Here is a 24,957-nt window from a genome sequence, read left to right on the forward strand (position 1 = left end):
CCTTTTTTGTTTCTCTCTGCTGCAAACAGTATTTCTTCTTTTAAGATTCAAAAGGACAAACATGGTTGTTCCACCTTGTAACTCCTCACAGCTGTGGTTTCTTCACTAGATAAGGTGGTGTTCTTAGGCTGAGCCATATTCTGCTTTATTGTTTCTGGATTAATGTTCCATTGATTAAGACGTCTACCTTGATGGGTTAAAACAATTACTTTTTTTCAAAAGACCCATCCAATTCAGTAATGCCTTCCGATGATTTTTTCAGGTTATGTGCAATTAATGCCTTTTTGGCTGGAATGCATTTTTTTGTCCTTGTGAGACAGAGCCAGTTCCCTGACTGGATAATGGAATCCACACAGCAATGTCACCTGATGTTCAGTGACCATTTTGTGGAAGCAATAACCTTTTAAACCAATATTTTGAACAGCTTCTCTGATCAATGCCTACATTCAATAAGGTTTGTATTTTAAATTATGAATATGCCATACCTTGTGTGACACTTTTTCCCATCCTGGAAAAAAAGTGTTTGCCTAATCTAACCAAAATTCATGGCTTTGAGGATTTTGGATGCAAATTGGCAGGGAAAGTGCAGGAGGAGCCCTGCACCTACTGAAAATAGAATAAGAATTAGGAAATAATGTTCAGTGCAGGGATGAACATAATCAACATGTTCAGGAGGGGGCATTAAAACTGGTTATATATTTAATTATTTTCATGAAGTTTTGCATTTTTCTTTTGTCATTACTTTTTCACTTATTTTTCTCTCTGCTGCACTTAATTTAAAATAATAGGATCTTTTGGAACAGAAACAAGCCATGACAGCTCAGATACAAAATCTTCATGCCCAAATGGCATCACAGGTATAGTGATCTTTTTGAATTTCAGTTTATCAAGATCTAAAAATGAATTGTCTTTGAAGCTTTAAAAGTTTAAAAAAGTATCAGACTTGGTTAAATAACCTATGCTAAATTCCAAACATTTGCAGTTAACCTTTGTTACGTTACAGTAGTTAATAGTCAGCAAACTAGGGCTTTTATGATCCAATGAAGTTGCTTTGCTGAGTGAAGTTGACCAGAATTCTTATTTCTGGTCACGTCTAAGGAATCGTACAGCACAGAAGTTGGCCATTTGGCCTATCGTGTGTGCTGAATCTGTCGATTATGCCTGAAAAGTGTGTACACTTGGATGTTGGAGGGTAATGAGGTTAGTTAGGCTGTGATGCTTCCATAGTTGTATACTGATATTGACTGCCTAAAATCTTGTCTCCTCTTGGATAAGGTACTTGAAAGCTTTTGACAGCTTTCTGGAACATGACCTGTTGCCTTCAGGAGAGGGAGAGAAAATTCTGGGGGTGTTGGGGGGAGGAGTTGATGGTGGGGGAGATATGCTGCCCAAGCATCTTACGCACATTATGGATGTTAGCTGACATTCACCTGCAAAACTTTGACACTATCCTACAGAGGGACGTTAAGTTTATGGAAAAAGTATGTGATCAACCAAGATTCGGGGCAGACATTCCATGGTTATGGATCTGTTTCTTAATAGTAACATTCAATGGATGTTCATTTTGCCAGTAGAAATGCTGTTGTACGTATTAAGTTAGTTTTATGATTATCCACTCTCACTATTTAAGAAAAAACTGTTGTGTCCTAAATTTCGAGATGAAAATATTAAATCTGAACTTTCACTTCTAATGGAAAAAATCCACTTTGTTCCTGTGGTAATTTTACATCTTTGTAATTCATATTTCTTTAATTAGGAGTGCTTGCATTGCTTGTATGTTACAAACTTCTAACTTTCGTCTGCAAAGTACTTTTGAGTAAAAGAACTTTTCTAAAAAATATTTTAAGCCATTTACATAGCAATTTCAGTGTATACATAATAATGCAACTTTTGCATTTATTCATGTTTTTGTCTTGCTCTCTGTAGAAAATCAATATTCAGAATGAATTTCAAATTTATTGTGTGCTCAATTATTCAGGTTGTGATCAAAAATGCAATCTGCCAAATTATATATCATCATCTTGTTTTAATATGTAGGCTTCTGCAGTATGTGTAGTGGACGAGTTGCAGAAAACGTAAGTCTAGTTAACTCTTTATTGTTAGTCTCATACTTATTTAAAAATAGCATACACAACTGACTTTTTCAATTACAGAGGACCCTGCTTTTGCTTGTTAGACATGGCCACCAGATGACTGGGGAGTCCGTCGGAAGATACATCCCCTTCTGCGGCCAAGTGCAGTTCTCTCCACAAACATGTGGGACATATCCTGATCCAAGAGTGGTGTTTGGATTTTGGTGGAACTGGAGAAATAACATTTCTTGTGTGAGGCTTCTTCCTTGAAGGCTCACTCAGCACAAACCTCCCCCTCCCCTAGCATAGCAATTCAGCTAGGAATCACGAAGGGCAGCAATTTAACATGACCATTGGCAAGCAGGGTTGCGTGTAACATATTTCCAGGTTTAACTGATCCCTAGAGACTAAAACATAACACACTGCCTCGATCATTTGACTTAAATTCCTCTCCCAAACACTTTTATCCTGGGAACCTTGGGTACGTGTACATTTTAAAAGAAGTATTAAATGTAAATCTGTTCTACTCAGCAGTGCTCAATTTTTTTCCTGTCATTTTTAAGTTTAATATGCATTTCTAATCGATATTTACTTTTCCTTTTGGTTTTGATACTTGTGGTTGTTTGCCTGTACTGGCCTGCTATTTATTTGAAAGCTAGAACCACCAGATTCAAAACCTGACTTTCAGCTAGTACTGTGATTGGGCATTAAAATTTCAGTGTAAGCAAGCCTGATGCTGTAAGTGAGTATGTTATGATACTAAACCATACAGACCAGGAAAATTCCAGGTTCAGTCTCTGTGTGCTTGTTAATCAATCTTAACTGGGATGGATATTTGTTGAGGGGCAGGATGGGCTTGTTTGGGGTCCTGTTGCAGGGTTCATTAAATGGAGAATGGTAACTGGTTTGAGGTACTGGAGGGTTAACTTATTGGTCCCATAGAGTCAAGTGTCAGTGCCTTGGGGGAAGAAAAAGATTAACCTGGTTGTGCTCATTGTTCTAACTTGATCAGCCTTTCCTTATTCTGGCTGCTTTGGTTTACTGAATGCAAAGCCAGTAAGGTAATTCAAGTTCACAGATTTGGCTGCTGTTGCTGCAGCGATCAATGCCAGTGAGAACCTGAGAGGTTAATTTGTCACTTCATGTATAATTAATGAATCATTAATGTAATTTTTCAATTTAAAGGATCGCAGAGAAAGAAAAACAAATAAAGATGATGGAGGAATCGTTAGAAGACAGACATCTTCATGTTACAAGCAAAGAACAAGATATACAAGTAAATATTTTATTTTTTAAAAAAAAACTAGTTCCTCAGTGTGCATTATTGTGTAGGTTTGTCTGATCAGTTCAGCGGTCTGTCCCTCTTACATAAATAAAAATGATCTCTTTAAATCATGAAATTTTGCATCTATCTTGTCTCTTTAGCCCTTCATCTTTACATTCCTTTTGTGAAGAAAAATTCAAGGATGCAATGAGTCAAGTGACATTGTGTTCTGCAGTAATATTTGAAAAGGGTAGGTCACCTTGGTAGAGATTTGACCTGGGAGCTGGAGTTTTTAGAACAATGATTATAGTTATCTGATGAACAAATAAACAAAATGGCTTCCATTAGATTTGTTTCTCGCTGTTGGTACCTTTTTGTGGCCTTATTGTAATCTGAAAATAATAGAGGCATGAAATCTATTTATCAACTAAGAGAAGTACGGACCTTTCAGCCAATAGGGAAAAAATTGGGAAAGTATTAATGCTTGTGCTTTAAGAAATCTGTGACTTTTCTGCCTAAAAGCTCCATTGATATTTCTGATTGGACTTGTCAGAACATTTATTGCCTACCTGTATGTTATAAAATCTGATCAGTTTGGGAATGTTTTTGATATTTTGTCAGAATTTTTACGCAGAAATAGTGCTTGTACAGTTTACATGTTATTTTTAAGTTGCTAAAAGCTGGTGCTTTCTTAAAGTTAGAATGTATATGTAAAATTCTATTTCTTTTCAATTAGCCAGCAAAGATCAAATACCATCAGTATCATGATCTGTGAAAGAAGTTGATCTAAGAAATTAATATCCAGAAGGAAATGAATAGTGACCTCAAATGACCTTGGTCAGATCAGCCAGAAGGAGGTACTCTCTCTTCTCTGGTCCCCTAATGCTCAATGACTGCAGCATTTCTTTGGTCATGTGCAACTAGGTTTTCTTTTCAAGGCATCATTCCTATGTTTCATTAATTTGAAGCCTACTGATCAAATTGAAGAGTAAGGAAAATGCCTGGGGGGCATCTTCTGGTAAAATTACTGTTCCACTAGCATCAGGTAATAAATATTGGAACACTGATTTCATGTTCCTGTAGGTCATTACAGAAATCTTTTTTTTAAACAAAAGTTGAACTTCATGTTTGGCCCCAAATACAGATGAACCACTTTGGGGGTTTTTGTCCCCCTGTGTGGCTGCTCCTGTAGTCAGTCATTTGAGTAAGTGGACTACATCCCTGATTGCTCCATTTTAACAGAGGCCTGAATAGTTGTAACAGGAACAAAGATTGAAGGAAAATATTTAGCAGCTTGCATAATAAGGTGTATGCTGCAGAAAGGTTGAGATGAAAAAGGAAAGAGAAATTTTACAGTTAGCTAAATTTTCAGTTTTGGATGCAACTGAAGCAGGGAATCAAGTGTGGGAAGAGGTAATAAATAGAAAAGACCAGGCAAAAGAGCAAGGTAACAATAAGAGGAGTGATAATCAGAGTGCGGCAGGAAGGGATAGAACATACAAACTTGTGTGCCAGTGATTGGTGAAAATATAACTCTAGGCTCTCTATTTTAATTCACATAGCATTGTAACAAAACTGATGAGTCATTACAGAGACGTGGCTGCAAGATAACTCAGGCTGGGACCTGAATATTCAAGAGTACACGACATTTGGAAGGTCAGAGAGCTAGGAATAGATGGAGGGTTTGCTCTGTTAATTAAGAATGATGTTACGATAGAGAAAGATGACCTTAGTTCTAAAGAACAAGATGTAGAATCAGTTTGTGTAGAGATAAGAAATAGTAAAGTTAGGCATTTGTGGGAGTAGTTTATAGGCTCCCTAACAGTAACCATGCTGTAGGACAGAGTATACAGGAAGAAATAATGGGAACTTACGAGAAAGGTACAGTGATAATCATGGGCTATTTATTTATGTATAGATTGAGTGAATCAGTTTGGCAAAGGCAGCCTGAAAGATGAGTTCATAGTGTGTTTTTGGGACAATTTCTTAGAGCAGCACGTGCGAGAGTCAACCAGAGAGCAGGTTATTCTAATGTGCAAAGAGATGGGATTAAGTAATGACCTCCGTAAAGGTGTTCCTAGGTAGCAGTGATCATAACATGATTGAATTTCACATTCAGTTTGCGAGAGAGAGAGAAAAGTGGGTTTAAGACATGTGTTTTGAACTTGAGGGCAATTATGAGGGTATGAAGTCAACACTGGCTCAAGTGAACTGGGAAATTAGGTTAAGGGATAAGTCAGCAGAGATGTAGTAGCAGATATTTAAGGAGATATTTCATAACACTCAGCAAAGATGCCTTCCAGTGAGAGATTCTAGGGGAAGAACTTTGCTTCTGTGGCTAACTAAGGAAGTTAAAGATAGTATCAAATTGAAAGAAAAAGTGTACAATTCCGTGAAGATTATCGGTAGGTCAGTAGTTGGACCGAATTTGCTTTTTTTAAAAAGCAAAGAGTGGCTAAAAATAATAAGGGAGAAATTAGAGTACAAGAGAAAGCTAGCTAGAAAAATGAAAACAGACAGGAATTTAAAAAGGAAAAGAGTAAGTAAAGTGAACGTTGGCCCTCTAGAGAGAGAGACTGAGGAATTAATCATGGAAAATAAGGAAATGGTGCATGAATTGAACAGTTATTTCGCATCTGTGTTCACAGTAGAGGATACAAATAACATCCCAGAAATAAATATGTATCAAAAGGTGAAAGGCAGGGAGAAACTTAAAATAATTACAGTCACCAGGGAAAGAGCACTGAAAATTATTAAGGCTAAAAGCTGGCAAGTCTCCAGGTCCTGATGGACTTCATCCTAAAGTTTTAAAAGAAGTGGATGCATTGGTTTTAGTTTTCCAAAATTCCTTAGATTCTGAAAAGGTCCCATTAGATTGGAGAATAGTGAATGTAACTCCTCTATTAAAGATAGTAGGGAGACAGTAAGCATGAAATTACAGGCCATATAGCTTAATACCTGTCATAGGGAAAATGCTGCCATCTGTTTTTAATGAGGTTGTAGCAGGGCACTTAAATCTCAATGTGATCAGGCAGAATCAACGTGGTTTTGTGAAAGGGAAGTGATGTTTGGTTAATTTATTAGACTTTGAGGAAGTAACAAGCATTGTGGATAAAGGGGAACCTGTGGATGTTGTGTATTTAGATTTCCAGAAGGCATTTTACAGGGTGCCACATCAAAGGTTATTGCACAAAATAAGAGCTCGTGCTGTAGGGGGTAACACATTAGCATGGGGAGAGGATTGGTTAGCTAACAGGAAAATAGGTCATTTTCGAGTTGGCAAGATGTAATGACTGGAGTGCCACAGGGATCATTGCTGAGGCCTGAATACATCAAAATAGGAGCTGAAGTAGGCCATTTGGCCCCTTGAGCCTGCTCCACCATTCAATAACATCATGGCTGATAAGTTTGTGTTTCGAATTCCACATTCCCATTAACCCCTGATAACCCTGGCCTAATTTATCTACCTCTGCCTAAAAAAAACTCAATGACCCTGCTTCCACTGCCTTCTGAGGCAGAGTTCCAAAGTGTCTCAACCCTCAGAAAAAAAAATTCTCCTCATCTTTGCCCTATAGGGGCGACCTCTAATTTTAAAACACTGCCCCCAGTTCTAGATTTAGCCACATGAGGAAACATCCTTTCTGCGTCCACCTTGTCAAGATCATTAAGGATCTTATACTTCAATCAAGTCACCCCTCACTCTCCTAAACTCCAATGGAAACAAGCTTAGCCTGTCCAACCTATCCTCATAAGACAATCCGCTTATTCCAGGTATCAATATAGTAAACCTCCTGAATTTCCCCCAATGCATTTGCATCCTTTCTGAAATGAGACCAAAACTGCGCACACTATTCAAGATATGGTCCCACCAATCCCCTGTATAACTGAAACATAACTTCCTTACTTTTATGTTCAATTCCCCTTGTAATAAAGGATAGCATTCCATTAGCTGTCTTGGTTATGTGCTGTATCTGCTTACTAACTTTTTGTGACTCATGTACTAGAACACCTAGATCCCTCTACACCTCAGAATTCTGCAGTCGTTCTCTGTTTAAGTACTACTCTGCTTTTTTATTCTTCCTGCCAAAGTGAACAACTTCACATTTTCCAACATTATACTCCATCTACTGGATTTTTGCCCACTCACTCTATCTAAATCCATCTGCAAACTCTTTGTTGTCTTCTCACACACTTTCCTACCTATCTTTGTGTCGTCTGCAAATTTATCTACCGTGCCTTGCTACCCTTATCTAAGTCATTGATGTAAGTTGTAAAAAGGTGAGGCCCCAGCACAGACCCCTGTGGGACTCCACTCCTCTCTTCCTGCCAATCAGATAAAGACCCATTTATGCAAACTCTCTGCTTTCTGCCAGCCAGTCAATCTTCTGTCCATATTATTATGTTACCCCCAATACCATGAGCTTTTATTTTCTGCAATAACCTTTGATGTGGCACCTTAACAAATGCCTTCTGGAAAACATAAATACAGTATATACAATAGTACAGTACAAAAGGCTGCCCTTTATCCACTGCACATGTTACTACTTCAAAGAACTCTAATAAATTGGGTAAACATGATTTCCCTTTCACAAAATCATCATGCTGACTCTTCTCTATTGCCTTGAATTTTTCTAAGTGCCCTGCTATAACCTCTTGAGTCGATTCTAATGCCTTTCCTGTGACAGATGTCAAGCTAACTGGCCTATGGTTTCCTGTTTTCTGTCTCCCATCCCTCTTGAATAGAGGGGTTATATTTACTACTTTCCAATCTGATGGAACCTTCCTAGAATCTAGTGAATTTGGGAAAATTAACACCAACGCATCTACTATCATTAGTCACCTCTTTTAAGACCCTTGGATGAAGTCCTTCCGGACCGGGAGACTTTTCAGCCTGCAGCTCCATCAGTTTGTTGAGGACTGCTTCCCTAGTGATTGTAATTTCACAAAATTACCCTCCTTTCCACCCCCTGATTGACAGGTATTCCTGGAATGCCTTTTGTAACACCTGTAGTGAAGACAGAAACAAAATCTTTTTTATTCGTATGTGGGATGGGGGTGTCACTGGCCAGGCCAGCATCTGTTGGCCAGGCCAGCATCCACTGCCCATCCCCAATTGTCCCCAAGAACTGAATGGCTTGCCAGGCTGCCCCAGAGGGCATCCAAGAGCCAACCACACCGCCGCGGGTCCAGAACCACAAGTAGTCCAGACCAGGCGAGGACAGCAGAATTTCTTCCTCAAGGAAACCAGCGAACCAGATGGGCCCCCACAACAACCAACAATGGTTTTATGGTCATCATCAGACCCCTTTTTCTAATTCCAGATTTTCTATTGAATTCAAACTCCTCCATCTGCTGTGTTAGCACCCAAACCGGTGTGCCCAGAGCATCATCCTGGGTCTCAACTATTTACAATCTATATCAATGATGTGGATGACAGGACTGAATGTATGGTTGCTAAATTTTCTGATGACCCATAAAGTGGTTGGAATGTAAGTTGTGAAGTGGACATAAGTTTGGAAAGGGATATAGCTAAGCTAAGTGAGTGGGCAAAAATTTGGCAGATGCAGTCTTATGTGGGAAAATGTGAACTTGTCCACTTTGGCAGGAAGAATCAAAAAGCAGTATATTATTTTAATAGCGAGGGATTTCAGAACTCTGCAGTACAGAGGGATCTGGCTGTCCATGAATCACAAAAGCTAGTATGCAGGTACTGCAAGTGATTAGGAAGGCAAAAGGAATGTTGTTTATTGCAAGGCAAATGGAATATAAAAGTAGAGATGTTTTGCTACAGCTGTATAGGGTGTTGGTGAGACCATGTCTATGAGTTCTCTTATGTTTCTAGATCCCAAATTAGAAAACTTGCCTGACTATAATGATAAAAAGGACCTGAGGAAAATTAGTTTCAAACTGTTAATTTGACTCCTTGTGGAATTGACGCTCTTGATGGTAGGACGCATTGAGGGCGAGCAGGTGGACCTTGCTTACATATTATGTAATTTTGGGTATTATCAGTGGAATAGCGTATTTTCCCAACATTCACCTGTCACATTTGAAAATAAATATTCCATCTTTTTCACTTACCTTTACACAGGATGGGGAAAGGAATGTTCATAAACTAATAATATACTATGTTTTTGTTTTCTTTAATACTTAGAGTTTGCAGAAAGAGAAAAAGACTTTAACAGCTGAAGTGCAAAAGTTGCAGGTTCAGACATCTGAACAGGTAAGATATATTTTAACTTGAGTTCTAAAATCTGGAGTTTCTCCAAATTTTATTTGAATTAGTTTAACTAACCTGATTTTGGAGTAGTATGGTAGTATAATTGTTATGGTAATGGACTGGCACCTAGAGTTTGAGAGTTCAGATAATAAGTAAACCTGGGAAAATATCTATTAAAGCTGTCAGATTGAACGAATAACCCATGGTTCAAGGAAGGGAATCTGTCACCCCTTCCCAACCTGGGTAACAATATCAATACAGTCTCTTGTGGTTTATTGCTGATATTCTTGGGATCAAGCAATGAGTAATAAACAAATGATTGCCATTACTCACATCTTAAGTGCCCCATTTTAGATTCTTTGTTTGTCACTGGAGGGTGTGGGGTTTTTGTGTTAATTCCTGTGTTCATATTTTCCTATTGCTGGAGTGGTGTCTCAGACCAATGAACAAAATTCTGGAATTATAGTTCAGAATTGCCTATATTATATATTTTATTCCATAACAGCAAAATATACAAATGGTGTTGATAGACTTACTTTACATTCAGAAAAACAACTCCTTAAAAGAAAACTTATCTAAAATGCAGCATGTGGAATTAAGCATATTAGTTTGAAGAAGCAAGTATATTGAAAAATTTTCCACTATTAATATAGATGCCAATCAATGTAATTACTCACTTTTGCATGTTTTGGAGATTTTTCTTAAACGCCAATTCATATTATATTTTTTTCGTATGCAGGCTTCAGCTTTATGCGTGTTGGAACAGATGCAAAAAGGGTGAGTCATGTTTGTCATTTAGTTTAAACCAGCATCGTTTTGTTACAGTTGCATCAGTTTGATATGTCTTTTTAACCAGTCTTCAAGAACGGGATGAAAAAATAAAAACAGTTGAAGAGCTATTAGAAACTGGACTTATTCAAGTGGCAAACAAAAGGGAAGAAATTGAGGTAGGTCAAGTATTTCAAATTACCCATGACAGAGAACAACACTTCAGCTGTAATTTAAGAAGTCTGGTTTCTTTGTTGAATTTTTCTTTGTGAAGTTAATGAGTGATCAGTCAAATATCAATTATGGTCCTATTGTTACTTGCATGCCAGCTTTGAGAGTTCACCTTGTATGCTTTAATCTGCACCTTTTGTTGTATCTTGAATATGATCCCTTTTACAATCTTATTTAGGATTTAAGCACCCTTTAATTTCAGACATGAGAATATAACCCAATTAGCCTTGGTTGCTTGGATGGTAGAAGTAACATGTAACTACTAAAACTTGAGACACCTTGTGGTTTGGTCTCAAGTTATAAATATAATTAGTGTACAGGGTGGCGACATGGTAGAGGCAGAGGAGAGAGAACCAAGAGGAGAAAAGATGTTTTCTGACCAATACAATTACTATAAGAGTTAATTTCAACTTCTGTGATACTCTTAAACCAGCAATAAAAGGAGCAAGTGGTATCTGTTAGTATCTGCCCATGCCTAGTAAGTTAATCATAGTAGAAATGTGCTTTGTCATTCTAGGAGTAATCAGTACATTTGTATCCTGCTGTGTTGAGCTCTCTCTCCCATTCAAAATAAACAACAATTGTTATGAAGTTCTCAACCATTCCCTGACCTGAACAGAGAAACAATTTCTTAACCAAAAACACAATGAAGTGCATTAACTTACTTAATGGCATTAGCCTTGGCTCAGTAGTGGCATCCTGACCTTGATTCAAGTCCCATTCCAGGGCTTTATGCACATAATCCATTGCAGGTTGACGTTTGTCCTGTTGGAGTGTTGAATCGTCTAAGGTACCTCCTTTCAGATGAAACATTAAACAGGGGCCTTGTCTACCCTCTCAAATGGAATTAAAAGTTCCCGTGGCATTATTCAAAGATGGGCAGAGGAGGTCTGGTGCCCAGGCCAATGTTTATCCCTTGCCCAGTGTCACAAATACTGGTCATTGCTATTCGTGCAACCTTGCTGTGTGCTAATTGGCTGCCCTGTTTCCTACATTACAAAGTTCCAGCTAATGAAGGTCCTTGAGTGGGAAAAGGCACCTTTAGTATTAATACATGTCCTTTTTTGTTGTGGAGCTAACTATGCAGATTAGTTCGATGACACACACTACTTATGCCTGTGTGAAATTGTGGAAGTGAAGAAAGAATAAATTTGTCAAACTTTTGTGTAAGCACCCATCTGTTCATTGAGAAGTCATTTTATACTGAATTAAAAGCTAACAACAAAAGCTGCTATAGTCAATGTTTTATTTTTTCCTTTGCCAATTTTCATCCGCCTTCTCCATCTGCTTTGCAAAATTAGTTGTACCCATTTTGAGCATTTTCATGCGTTAGCATTTACCAGAATGATGTCTGCGCTCTAAGGGATAAATTACAAGGCTCGATTACACGAACTATAATTCAGAATTTAGTAGGTTAAGGGATGATTTTATTGAAGATTAACAAGATATTGAAGATATGAGTGGATAGATCTTTTAGGAGTGAAATTAAGAAACACTTCATGAAGGGTGATAGAAGTTTAGGACTCTTTGACAATTGATAGGTCAATTGTTAATTTTAAAATTCTAATTGATTTAACAGATTTTTGTTGTCCAAAGTTATTAAGGATATAGGACAAATGCAGGTAGATGGAGTTCAGCTACAGCTCAGCCATGATCTCACTGGCAAACAGGCTCAAGGAGCTAAATGGCCTACTCTTGAATCTAGATTCTGACAATTCCCAGGCAAATAAAATGCTTCCTATCCTTGCCCCATATTCCTTGCAGGGTCACTGGAAAGCATTAATTTATACAAGGCTGATAATTTAAAATACATTATTTGCTAGCCGTAGATGACTGCATGGTCATCTCTGCTTTCTCTTCTGTCTGATCAGCTAATTCGGCATAGAATCTAGATTGTTCTAGAGACTTGGCTCAACTATTCGTGGCCCAAACTATCAAAGGTTGAAACAAAAACTTTTATTTTTTGGCATTATTGTGAAATGAAGTGGCCCAAGGATACTGCATTTCTTTATTGCAGTGATAACCTCATTTGATTTTACTGGCAATATATGATGAAATTGATGCACTTTTGTTGAATCTTTGTGGGATAAATGGGTTGAGTGCACCACTCTTGAGAGTATACCTTCATTGTGGAAATTATTTCAATAGGTAATTGATATGTATTGCTTGAACCCAGAAATTTCTGATTGTTGTAATTCTGAACTGGACACATGAACTGACTAAATTCTTTATATTTTGTATTTTACACTCCGTTTTCAAGGACTTGAGGGAAGAAAATAAAACTTTAAACCAAAAGATTCAAGAGCTTCAAATGACAAATGCTGAACAGGTGAAGTGTAATTTATTTTCTTGGCAATTTCAAATATAGCACTGTTAAAACATATTAGGTAGGTGTCGGTCACAATAACTCAAATAACCATTGTTATTCATACTGTTTCACTTGTAGGCAAACCGGATAAGTTGCCAATCATGAGTTAATATACACACAATAAAAACTACTAATTGTGAACCAGCTATTTGTGTAATCTCTCATTTATTTTTTTCAATTGAACCAAAAGCTACCACACAGCAATCAAATCACTTGTGCTACTTTGAGCTGTGAATTTTTTTTTACTCTGGCAAGTATGCACTGAAATTTCATTGGAGAACACAATTATATAATTGAATTTGTAATGACCATTTCTTGATCAAAACGTTTCCAATAAGTTCATCCCACACAATACAAATATATACTGAGGTTTTTAAGTGATGAGCATAGTTGCTTGTAACTTGATGTTAAAGCTCTGTTAAAAAAAAAACTGGTTATTTATATATCAAGCTATTTTTCAATGCTAGTAAGGTATGCAATATTATTTTAGTTCATTGTAAGTTATGTTGCTTTAAATTTGCTATGCAATAGCAGTGAGTGAGTTACTGACTGGTTGGTTGGCAGGCAAACTGCATTGACATCTTTTTGTAGGCAATGCCACAAAGCGGGCTTCTTTGACAAAGGATATACAAAAAAAAATCTCATGGTTGCACTTCCATTTTAATCATCTTTAATTATTTTTTCTGGAACCATTTTTGTCTTTCCTTGTCTTATCAGGAATATACCTATCTTTGTTTACCTTTTTACCCTCCTATCCAATTTATCTGGTGCTTTGTTCACCACCTAAAGACCACTTGGTCTCTTGCCTCATCTGACTCCCTGTACCATCAACTTCCACAGCTGGTGCCCTGAACTCTAATAGGATATTCCTCATCTGTCATGGGACCCTTTTGGGAACCCTGCCTCAGCAGAAAGAAAAGCAGTGTTCCAGTACTGGTTGGAAACAGTCTTTTGTGGTAGTTAAATACACTTAACTGCTTTAAATGTTTTTCCCATTGTTTTCAGGGATGCTGAAACAATTTAGGGACTCTTCAAGTGATTGCTGGAATTAAAGTTTTTTTTAAATGCAGAGATTGTGTTCCTTGCGGTGTTCCCAGATTATATCAAGCAAATATTGTTTAAGTAGTAAAATTACCTAGATCCATGATGGAGAAGTCAGTTAGCTTTCTAAAGCTTCTGCATGAGGATTTTCCCCCACCTTTGAGTTTTTTATTTGCCCCGTCTTTAGATGAATTTATTTGAGCAATATATCTTTTTGCCCAAGATGTTGACTAGGGGTATTTGTAATTGGTTCGATTTTACTGTGAAATAATGCAGCATTTGTTTTGCTACCTTGAACTTTTCAGGTTGCTTCTGCATCCATGGTGGCAGAACTTCAGAAAACGTAAGTACTATGTTATTGAGCAGTCACAATATACTTCAGGGCTGTTTTTTTTTAAACATGCTCATTCCTATTTCTTCAACTATAGAATTCATGAGAAGAATGAAAAAATTGACTCTATTGAAAGTGTGTTGCAGTCACAGTTGTGTGCAATAGAAAATAATGAGAAAACAATGCAGGTACTCTATCTTTTAACTTATTTGAAAAGTGTTTTGTATCAATTAATTTCTTCTCTGCCTCCTGTCAGTTACCCATTCCTCTTCCAGGCTCGCTGTGTTTAAATCTCTCGCATCTTTCCATCTGGTCTTAGGTTGCTGCCTTCTCCTCCTTCCTGGCAATTCCATCTCCATTCCTCTCCTCACCACATTTCCCCTTTTTCTTTCTGCAACAGATGGCCATACTATTGCAATCTCTTTTCAGGTACTTTCTTTGATATGCTCTTGATCTTCACTGATCCCCCTGATGTGCTGGTTCCTGATTTTGTCCTTTCTCGTTACTCCACCCATCCATCTCATTATCCGCATCTCATTATTATCCAGTCGTTGTTACTTTCTTCTTGATGTTGCCCAAGTTTCATCGTTATATAACAAGGCCGGTCTCACATCTGCCTTGTGGATTCTTCCTTTCAGTTTCAATGATACTTTTCTATCAGATAATGCTGCACTGCACTTCTTATTCCAATTACTCCAATCTGAGCTAATCTGTTGCTTAATTTCCATCTCTAAATTTCTGCCACCACTGACGTCAGCCATAATGCATTCCAAATGTTCTTGTAATTTCCCTGTACAGTGATGTAATTGTTTTTCCAAGTTTTCACATGCTGTTTATGTAGTACTATTGATTAAATAAAAAATGTTTTTGTCTTCAAAGGCTTTAAAAAATGACAATGATGTGCTCACAGAGCAAGCAAAAAATGCTCAACAGGTAATGAATTCCCTCAATGTTCTATGCTTTGGTCATATTTTGTTGCAGATTTCCAATAAGATGGCTATTAAAGGAGCCATGATATACCAGAGTCTTGCATAAATGCTCTGTCTTTGCGTCCAGTAATGTACTTAAAAATGTGGCAATTTAAGCTGCATTTAGTGGCGTTGCCTCCAGTTAAATATTTTCTTATTTTCTTGTTTAGGAAGATTGCAATGATGTGAATTTGCATTTTGTTTGGGAAGATTGCAGTGATGTGAATTTGTATTTAAGAAAAACCTTTCCAAGATTGTGACATTGAATTTTGATGTAACTTCATTCTGAATCCATAGGTTTCTACTGCAGCAAAACTGGAAAATCTTGAGGAAACGTAAGTTTTTTTTTCAGTATGTTGAAGCATTAATTGATAAATAATATAGGTTCTCTGACTTGAGTTTTCTTTTGCTTAAAGAATTAGAATGCAAGAACAAGAAGTTGACTCTTTGAAAGCTGCATTGGTAGACAGTAGAGAAGCAGCTGCTAAGAAGATGTCTGAAATTCAGGTAACCTGAATTCATTATGACAGAACCAGTGACCATCTGATTTCTACCTTCTATGTTTTTATTTTTAAAAAAGAAACTAGAAAGCAGGACAGAACAGATATCTTCATTTGTTCTTCCCTGTTCTCATCAGAACTGAGAGAAGTAATCTGGTGTCTGTGACATTGGCCTTTTAACTTGCATTCAATAATATGACTTCATCATACCCGTGCTTCCTTTAGGGAGAATCCAAATATTATTCAGAGGTTAGGAACTTTATAAGCAGAAAGTTTCAGTGCAAACCTCTAATGCAGCATACTGGTTCTTCAGTGTCGCACCTCACCACATTGACCTCAGTCTTTCCTCTTTTTTTTGAAGAAAAGTTAAAATTTTCTCTGCCTGGATTCTTTCAATGGACAATATAGAAACCATATAAACTTGTTTATACGTTGTTAAGTGGATTGTTTATATATTCTTAACTGGGTATTTTACATTCAATATTTTATTTATTGCAAGCTTGATTTAAAAAAAAATTATTAAAGTTTTGATATGCTGTCAAGTTAGTGTCTTTCAAAATGTTTCATACTACATAAAAATTGTTTTGAAGGTTGTAAATATTAATTATTGTATGAACTTAACTCAATTTATTTTGTTCATTGACATTTAAATATTTATGCCCTTAATAATTCAGGCCTCATACTTCTCATTTGGTTTTATTTGCCCATCCCTCAGTAGGAGGGAAGACCGCTTTTGGGGAAGTTGTATTGGTCGCTCCTGTATACCTGGAAACAAATGATCATTTATTAATTCTTCTAACTTTAGGTTTACAACCCAAATTATGTTGTCACTATGCATATGAATTCTATCCTGCTTGCTTCAAGAACTTGACTTCAAAATAGTGTAGTGGTCCTTGTTAGTTCATGAAGTTTGTGTGCATTTTGCCAGGAATTTTTATTGCTTTTGGTTTTAAATTTTATTTTTGGTTTTAATAGGATATCTTGCAAGAAAATGATGAATTGAAATTGCTGGTACACCAGTTACATTCAGAAATCAATAAGCAAGTAAGTATTTTATCAGTACCTTCTGGAATTCTGATGCGTTCGGTGATGAACCTCAAAGATTAGTGTATATGGAGGGGTTTTGGCTCAACGTTGCATAGAAACCTAAGCTTGTTTTACCCCTGTCCCCAAATCCCTTAATAGTTAACTAATTTTGAATTAACTTTTTGTCCACTTCCCCCTCCCACCTCTCTGGCGATGGATGAGATTTAACTCTTGGTATTGTTTTGGCAAGGGATATTCGCATAGTGGCTAAATCCAGTGAGGAGGGAGTTAAAATGTATTTTGTCTCTTGGGGAAAATTGCTACAAATTTGTAATAACCTAGAAAAAAGTTGGGCAATTTTATTCGTGTTTTGGTAGGGAAAGCGCTTGAAATTTACTCTCTCTGATGAACTGTCTGTAGACTTTGATACAGTTAAAACTGCTGTGCTTAAGGCATATGAGTTAATTCCAGAAGCTTATAGACAAAAATTTAGAAATCTGAAAGAGAATCTGACTTTTGTGGAATTTGTTAGAAAAAAATAAATGGTTTGATTAGTGGTATAGTGCTATGAAGCTGGATCAAGATTTTGAAAAACTTAGAGAAGCGCTGTTAATGGAGGAATTTAAAAAGTGTTCCTTTAGGAATCAAGTCCCACCTAGAAGACTGTAAAGTTTGTAAAACAGGGGAGGCAGCTGTGTTTTGCTGATGGTTATGAATTATCCCACAAATGCATTGTGTGCGTTTGCAGACAAATGTTTGCAAACTGGAGAGGTAAGAGAAGTAATAGTGAACAGAACTCTTAATTACAATGAAGGGGAGAGTAGAAATGAAAGTTGCTTCTCCAGGCAGTGAAAGAGACAATGGGGGAGATGAATCTGATTCAAGGAGATCAACATGTTACAATTGCCCACAAGACAGGGCATGTGAAGGCAGACTGCTGGAAGTTGCAAATTAAGACCGTAGCTTTTGTTGGAGTGTCTAGTGTTTTTTTCAGAAACTGCTGTACCAATGAGTGAAGCTTGTGACAAACTGAAAGCATCTGACATATTTACAGTAGTTTTAAATAGGAACATCGATTATGGGAGTTTTATATTTGAGGGTGACATATTTTTGTCTGATAAAGGAGCTATGGTGATGGATATGGGGTTGGCTCAAAGCTTGATGTTAGCAAAAGACGTGAATTTCCCTCCAGAGAGTTAATTAAATAAAAGTATATTCAGGGCATTGATGGAAATTGTTTGCGTGTTTCATTGTGTGGAATGAATTTAAACCGTGCTTCAGCCAGTGGGTCTGTCAGTGTGGGAGTGGAGTCCAAAAGACCTATTAATAATCTCATCTTGGGGAACGATCTTGCTGGAGACCTTGCCCTGTGTCCACAAAATCCGTTGAAGTGCGCTAAGATAAGGATGTATCAGCCAGATCAGTGGGCTTTGAAAAACATACTTGCCTGTAAATCTGTTCCAAAAGACCAATGATTTTACTCGAGGGGTGCCTGAAGAGTCAAAAGCTCAAAGCTCTGAAATCAAAAAGGTTCTGAAGCCTCAGACTGACAGCAAAGTGTTGAAACAAGCTGGAAGTTGGATCTGTCTCAATTAAACTTACCTGAAGAACCTTAGTCACAGTTGTCAAAATAGAATATAGCAGCAGAATTCTAGGCTAATAGGCAAATGAAAGAGAGATGGTGCTTTAAACGAAAATGACTTGGCTCTAACTGCTGCTGTTACAATGGAACTACAAGGACGGATTAGAATCCTACAGTGGAAAATAAAACTTCAAAATGAAGAAAAGGAATTGGACAGAGCTTGTGCTGAGTGGGAAGACAAAAATTTAAAATGTTTTTTAAAAAATAATTTTAAAAAATCAAAACATCGATGAAACCTGAATGAGATTCTTAAAAGCAGGTGAAACTTAATCCTACGTTTAAACAGGAGAAAGACAACTTGGGTGGTTGGCTAGCTGAGACTTTTTTTCAAATTTGAACATTAAAAAACATACAGCTCTGAAAGTGAATGGAGATCTAAAGGTCAAATTTGAAGAAGATGATCCAAAGACTGAGTTTAAAAAGTCAACACCCTGATAACAATGTAAGACCTGGTTTTAAAGAAGAACGAAAGGAAACACTGAATCCAAAGGGTAAAAGTTTCGAAGTTATCGGTCTCATTTCTTGGGAAAATAAATCTAGTGGGAAATTTTCAGCTTCCCCATTCAATAGTGAAGAAGCTAAACTAAACTTTAATGTTGAAAAAGTTCTAATGCCCTGGTCTGTTGGATAGGCACAAACAGGAATAAACAGTAGGACTCCACTTGTGTGTCTGAACTGAAGTATCAGATATAGCTGTGAACTGCTTCTCTGAACACTAACCATGTGGATAAATCCACATATCGCTACTTGAGTATGGGTCAACATATTTTACAGCTGATCGCAATTGAGAATTGTATCTTCAATATTTAGTACTTAGGGAGAATTGCCTGGCCTAAATGTGGAAATTAATAATCATCCCACAATAATAAAATAGACTCCAATTTTCTGCAAATTACATTTCATGATTTCAGCAGAATGGTATGTCTGAAAAAATGGTGCGAGTTTTTTTTAGGTTCTTACACTTTGTTTTGTGTGCCAATTTCCTTTATTCCTTAAGGTGTTGACTCCTTGGGTATAATGCATGTTAATACCTTGTCCAAGTAACCATTGTTAATATGAGCCGTGGCAGCATGTGTTTGCAGTTATTCACAGTGGGCGTTCTCCCAGAGAAACACGATCCTTTCTCCCCTTGATTTCCACCCCCCACCCCCTCCCCCAGCCCACATGTACAGATTTCAACAGAAATCACTAAATGATCAAGAGCATAAACTGTAGGCTGGAGACTTTTCCAAAATTGACCTATTTTGATGCCTTAGAAAATGCTGTTTCTAACCCTCACCCTGAATATTACATTTTGCTATATGTGTAAGTAAATATTTTTCATTTGCTGAATTGATCATTGCACCTTATGTCCTAAATTTCTTGTCTTTTATAATATGAAGAATATTACTGTAGTATCCAATTTTGAGATAATTGGTTTTATTTGTTTTTTGTTTGCTTAGGCTGATTCTGAATCCATGGTGGCAGAACTCCAGAAAGCGTAAGTCCTATATTAGAATAATTTGAGGAAGTCTTTTTAAAAAAAAAACATGATTACTAACAGCAATTTCTATTTCTACAGACTTGCTGACAAGGCTAGAGAGATCAAAAAAGTTGAAGACCAGTTGGAAAAGGAGCTGCTTAAGTTAGAAAGTAATGAGCAAAAATTTCAGGTATATGAATTTTTCTCATTGACTTGCGTATGTCATGTTGCATTATTTTTAAACGTGTAGTGCTGTATTTGTGCCTTCAAGTGATGTGTTATTTAGGTCTTTTATGTTTTACTGTGGTTCATTACTACCATTTGTCATTATGTAAAGGATTTGCAAGAAGATCACAACTTGCTCAAGAAGCAAGTAGAAAATGTCCAGCTTCAAACAGCGGAGCAGGTAATTAGCCTATTATAAAAATGAAATTTGCTTTCTTGATGTTTATATTTAGCAGAGCTTTGAGGCTTTATAATAGCACTAGAAGACCAAACCTACACTCTCAGATTGCACATTCTATCCTTGTGACTCTGTCTGTCTCCTGCCTCTGTTTTACCATCAGTGGTGAACTTCTAGTTGTCAAACCCCTGAATTTTGCAATGCTCTCTGGATAGTTTCAGCTGGCTACATCACTCCCTATCATCAAAAATCACCTTGAGGCTTACCTTTGGCTATCAGTCACTTTGATTTGCAGTCATGTTCTATAATTGCTGTGTTCATTCCACAGCCTAGTGAAGGGCCTTGGGGATGTTTTGCTGTTTTCGAATTCTACACAAGTTTAGACTGCTGTTACTGGGTCAGCATCCAGTGGAATGAAAGATCTGTTTAAATTGTCCTTTTTGAAGAAACTGACATAGAACATGATGCACTTATTCTCTTATAGTTATACCCTGGATACTGCATATCTAGATGGGCTTTATTATCTAGGAAAATGATTACTGGTCTATTTAATAAAATCTTCGCATCTTTAAAAAAAAACTTATTTGGAATCAGGATAATCATTTTTCTTCAAGCCATTTGTGTTATTCTAGTTCCTTATTTACTTTGGGGCCCTATTCCAGAAATTAACTTATTTTATTTTTGATGGTTTTTTAAAAAAGTATTGCTAATATGAGGGCATGTGTACAAAGGTTAATGGGTGTCAACTAGAAATACTGGCCCAGAATTTGCTAGAAGAATAACTGCGTGTGAGCAACACACACACTGATTAATGTGCAATTCGGCCAGCAACTTGTAGAGAGGAAGCAATTCACGTGTCATGGAGTCTCTTCCTTGCTACAAGTTGCTGGCTGATTTGTGCCCCTTTGTTAGTTTTGCAGGAACAGCATCACACCCTTGACCTCCGTGTGACTTTCATGAAGTTGCTGCATTTACATGTTAACTTTGTCGCACACTTGAGGGGCAATTGGGTCTAGTAGTTAACAGCGCAAGTATTCTTTTCTTGACGTGTTTATTTGCCAATCAGCCTTATTAAAGAAGTGGGCAATGAAAGTGTGGAGTTTGATTCTTTTCAGGTAGCGAATTATTTTAGATTTTAACAATGTCAAGTTCCAAATATACATTTTTACACTCTTCTGCTTCTGTGTCTCAATATAATCTATCTTCTTCCTTCTTTCTTTTTTGTTGCTGATTTGACATTGGATTCACTTACTCTAATTCTTTGCATCCCAATCCTCCTGTTTATTTCACATAGGTTAAGGAGATAGGTTGTCTGTCCCAGTGTTCACGAAGGTCCCAGATGCACTATTGCCCTCACTGTCGGTTCGCACTTGCAGCAACTTTGTGGGCAAAAAACATTAGCAAGTCTAAGGGGACATATTCCAACTAAATCTGGACCATTCTTTAATAATTAAGATTTAATTATTTCTGAATATGTTTCATCAATTTGTTTCTGCCCAAATTTAAGACAAGTAAAATTTTTCATTGTTTTATTCATTTGTATTTGTTACTGAATTTTTAGAAATCTGAGGTCTGTTTCATATACGTTGTAGTAAAAATAAATAGGGATAGCAAATGTTTTTAAACAATTTGTGATATGGTGTTGCATGTCATGCAGATTAATACTGTTTAAATTCTTGATGGAAATCTTTGGAGGCCAGGCAAATGTATTTTGATCTTTGAATGTCGCTCCCTTATTTTAGTTTGTAAAACCTTCCGAGGGTAATTGTTATTTTCTGACCTAGGAAGATTGTCCATATTAGTGATATTTCAACATGTATTTTGTGAATTTTTGCATCTTTAGGTTTCCACTAAAACAAATCTGATAAAGGAATCTCAAATTATGTAAGTATATTTCAAAATTGTTAATTTTTCACAAGTAATATACAGGCTATCTGACCTTGATTTTACTTACAGAATTGAAAGTAAAGAACAAGAAATTAATAACTTGAAGGCTACACTTTGCAACAGCAGAGAGGAAGTTGCTATCTTTGTTACAAAATTGCAGGTAATCGGAGCACTTTTCAATGACTGCATTTTAGAGTATATGAACTTACAAGTTTGTATTTCTCTAACTAAATTTCCCTTTTCTGAAAAAAAAGGATCTTCAGCATGAAAACGCAGGACTGAAAATTCAAATTCAACAGTTGTACGATAAAACCAATGAACAGGTAAGGTTTTAGACAAGATGGTAGTAAGCTTTATTTGTCTCCCTTGTGTATCTTATCATTTTATGTTTGCACAATGCGTTTGAAGTATTGAGAATCTTGATATTTCCATTTTCCTACTTGGCTATAATTTCTGATCAAATTGATAAACCATTAATCCTTAATGCTTACGGTATCACAATCCCATGCCCAAAGAAGAATGTTTGTCCTTTCTGAAGTGCTCCATTCCACACATACCCCAAAAAAATGGCATGCTGCTCCAACTTGTACATATCTGGGCTGATAGCCTAAAGTGCAAATGTATTTGATAGCATTGTATAGTGACTAAATTTATATTTTACTTAAATGTAAGTTTATTTAAAAATATTATTCGAGCATGAACACAAGCAAATTATATGCAGGTTATGTTGCTTTTATCTTATAATATTTGTTCTGATATGAAAGTTACTGATGCATTGTGGAGGTACGTTGTACCTTGTACATATATGTTAATATTTTTATTTTAAACCACTTTTATTGCCTTGAAACAGGACTCTGCACTGCTCAAGAGTGAAGTATTGCTGAATGTGTAAGTGAGCCATCAGGCGCAATTTTATTTTTTCCCTGTTCATCAATTTTTATTTTGCATAAAGAAAGCTGATAAGTTAATAATCAGTTTTCAATAGCCACCTTTTCATATAGTGAAGGCACAATATTGCAGATGTTGGAAATTGGATGTAAGAAAACAATGCTGGGAAAATTCATATCTGGCAGCATCTGTGGAGATAGAAAAAGTTATTGTTTTAAGTAGAATATGATGCTTCATAACTCTCTTTCTGCCAGACCCAGAGTTTTTCTGGCACTTAGTATTTTTACTTTTTCTTCAGACACTAGCTTAGTTTTTTCCATGCATGTGCTAAATGCTAACAGATGGCGGAATGTGTCCTAATTAAATAATGCACAACTTAATAGCACACTACATTTGTGTAATTAGGTTGCATAGTCTTGTCAGTTGAAGGGTTTTTTTCACAAATAGATATTTTCTTCACTTGTTTCAGTGTTTAATAGGTTAATTGAAGGAGCTGGTGGTACTACATTGAAGTTAAATGTAAAAACATGACACTCTACAGTACTGAATGTGAATAATCATTTGGAGAAGGGATGGAATTTTATGCCAACATTTTAATTGTAATTATCTTTAGACTTTCGGGAAAAGACCAGGAGATTGATTCTTTGCATCGAGAAATGGAGTCACTAAAGGCAGCGGTTAATCAGCAAAGGAAGAAAAACAATGTAAGTGTAACTTTAAGTAATTTGTGATAGTTCTTTGTATGACAGATCTAATATTCCTGACTGGGAGCTATTGTTTTTGCCTTCCAAAAACATGAATTACAATACATGCGGCACAATTTGATTCTGTGAACGGCAGGCATTATTGTTCATTGAAAAAGGAGTAAAACTTGTGGAATTTTAAAAAAAAATTTTGTTCACCTTCATCCTAATTTTTCTGTTTTGGGCATAATTTGCCATATGGCTGTTCATGATCTATCCTCCCTGTAATTTAACAGTTTTACCATGTTACAGTTGTATCTATTGCAAGCATTGTGTATATAGGTATGTATCAATATATAGGTCTTTAGGTCATCTACGGAGGATGTCTGCTTACGTACTAGAACTGACTGACAAGCTATTCAGCCTTGCTCACCAGAGGTTCAAGATAAAGGTATACCAAGTACTCGGTCTCCCTGTGCGGACTATGCACTAGCATTCCATACCAATGAACACCTTGAGCAGCAAATGGATAGACTCCCTCATGCCTCTAAAGAGTTTGGTTTGATTATCCATATCAGGAAGACAAATGTCATGGCTGAGGATGTTGCCATGCCATCACCTATCAGCATTGACCATGTGAAACTGGAGGCTTTGATAGTTTCACATATTTAGGCTCCACAATCACCAGTAATCTGACCTTTGATGCTAAAATCAATGTGCGTGCTGCAAAAGCTGCAGCTGTATGTCCAAGCTGGGAAAGAGTGGAACAGCAGCAACCTGATTGCAGCCTCAGCACATTCCTCTACAGTCATGAGACATGGACAACATATCTTAGGCAGGAGGAAAAGAGAACAGTTTATACCTTCACTGTCCCAGTCATGTCCTCGGCATCTCTTGGCATGACAAGGTCACCAACTCTGAGGTCCTGTAGTGGGATAATTCCATCAGCATACACTCATTGCTATGTCAACGACATCAGCATTGGCTCGGCCAGGTTCTTCGGATGGACAGCAGTCTGAATGGTGAGCTGGCTTTAGGGTTACGACCTCCTGGGCATCTGTACATTTGCTGCAAGGACACCTGCAAGTGAGATATGAAGATGTTGGATGTTGGCACTGACAACTGGGAGACAGTTGCTGACTACCATGATCATTGGAGGTTGACTGTTGGGAAGAGCATTGGAAGAGGCGAGCAGAACGAAAA

The 24,957-nt window shown here is 36.9% G+C and overlaps 1 protein-coding gene across 11 annotated transcripts in view; it reads left to right on the forward strand.

The window, feature by feature from the left end:
• The window catches only part of ktn1 (kinectin 1), a 114,686-nt gene that overhangs the window by 50,115 nt on the left and 39,614 nt on the right, over positions 1-24,957 (forward strand). For all 11 annotated transcript variants that reach the window (XM_078562671.1, XM_078562669.1, XM_078562675.1 and 8 more), the window contains 21 exons: positions 789-857; positions 2,038-2,075; positions 3,258-3,348; positions 9,491-9,559; positions 10,296-10,333; positions 10,413-10,503; positions 12,816-12,884; positions 14,270-14,307; positions 14,393-14,483; positions 15,175-15,228; positions 15,561-15,598; positions 15,680-15,770; positions 16,739-16,807; positions 19,874-19,911; positions 19,993-20,083; positions 20,231-20,299; positions 22,140-22,180; positions 22,253-22,343; positions 22,438-22,506; positions 23,034-23,071; positions 23,685-23,775. In XM_078562671.1, the coding sequence (XP_078418797.1) occupies positions 789-857; positions 2,038-2,075; positions 3,258-3,348; positions 9,491-9,559; positions 10,296-10,333; positions 10,413-10,503; positions 12,816-12,884; positions 14,270-14,307; positions 14,393-14,483; positions 15,175-15,228; positions 15,561-15,598; positions 15,680-15,770; positions 16,739-16,807; positions 19,874-19,911; positions 19,993-20,083; positions 20,231-20,299; positions 22,140-22,180; positions 22,253-22,343; positions 22,438-22,506; positions 23,034-23,071; positions 23,685-23,775 (1,374 nt within the window). The remainder of the gene's footprint in view (positions 1-788; positions 858-2,037; positions 2,076-3,257; positions 3,349-9,490; positions 9,560-10,295; positions 10,334-10,412; positions 10,504-12,815; positions 12,885-14,269; positions 14,308-14,392; positions 14,484-15,174; positions 15,229-15,560; positions 15,599-15,679; positions 15,771-16,738; positions 16,808-19,873; positions 19,912-19,992; positions 20,084-20,230; positions 20,300-22,139; positions 22,181-22,252; positions 22,344-22,437; positions 22,507-23,033; positions 23,072-23,684; positions 23,776-24,957) is intronic.

The sequence above is a fragment of the Cetorhinus maximus genome, chromosome 18 (genome assembly GCF_964194155.1).
Source record: "Cetorhinus maximus chromosome 18, sCetMax3.hap1.1, whole genome shotgun sequence".
Lineage (NCBI taxonomy): Eukaryota > Metazoa > Chordata > Chondrichthyes > Lamniformes > Cetorhinidae > Cetorhinus > Cetorhinus maximus.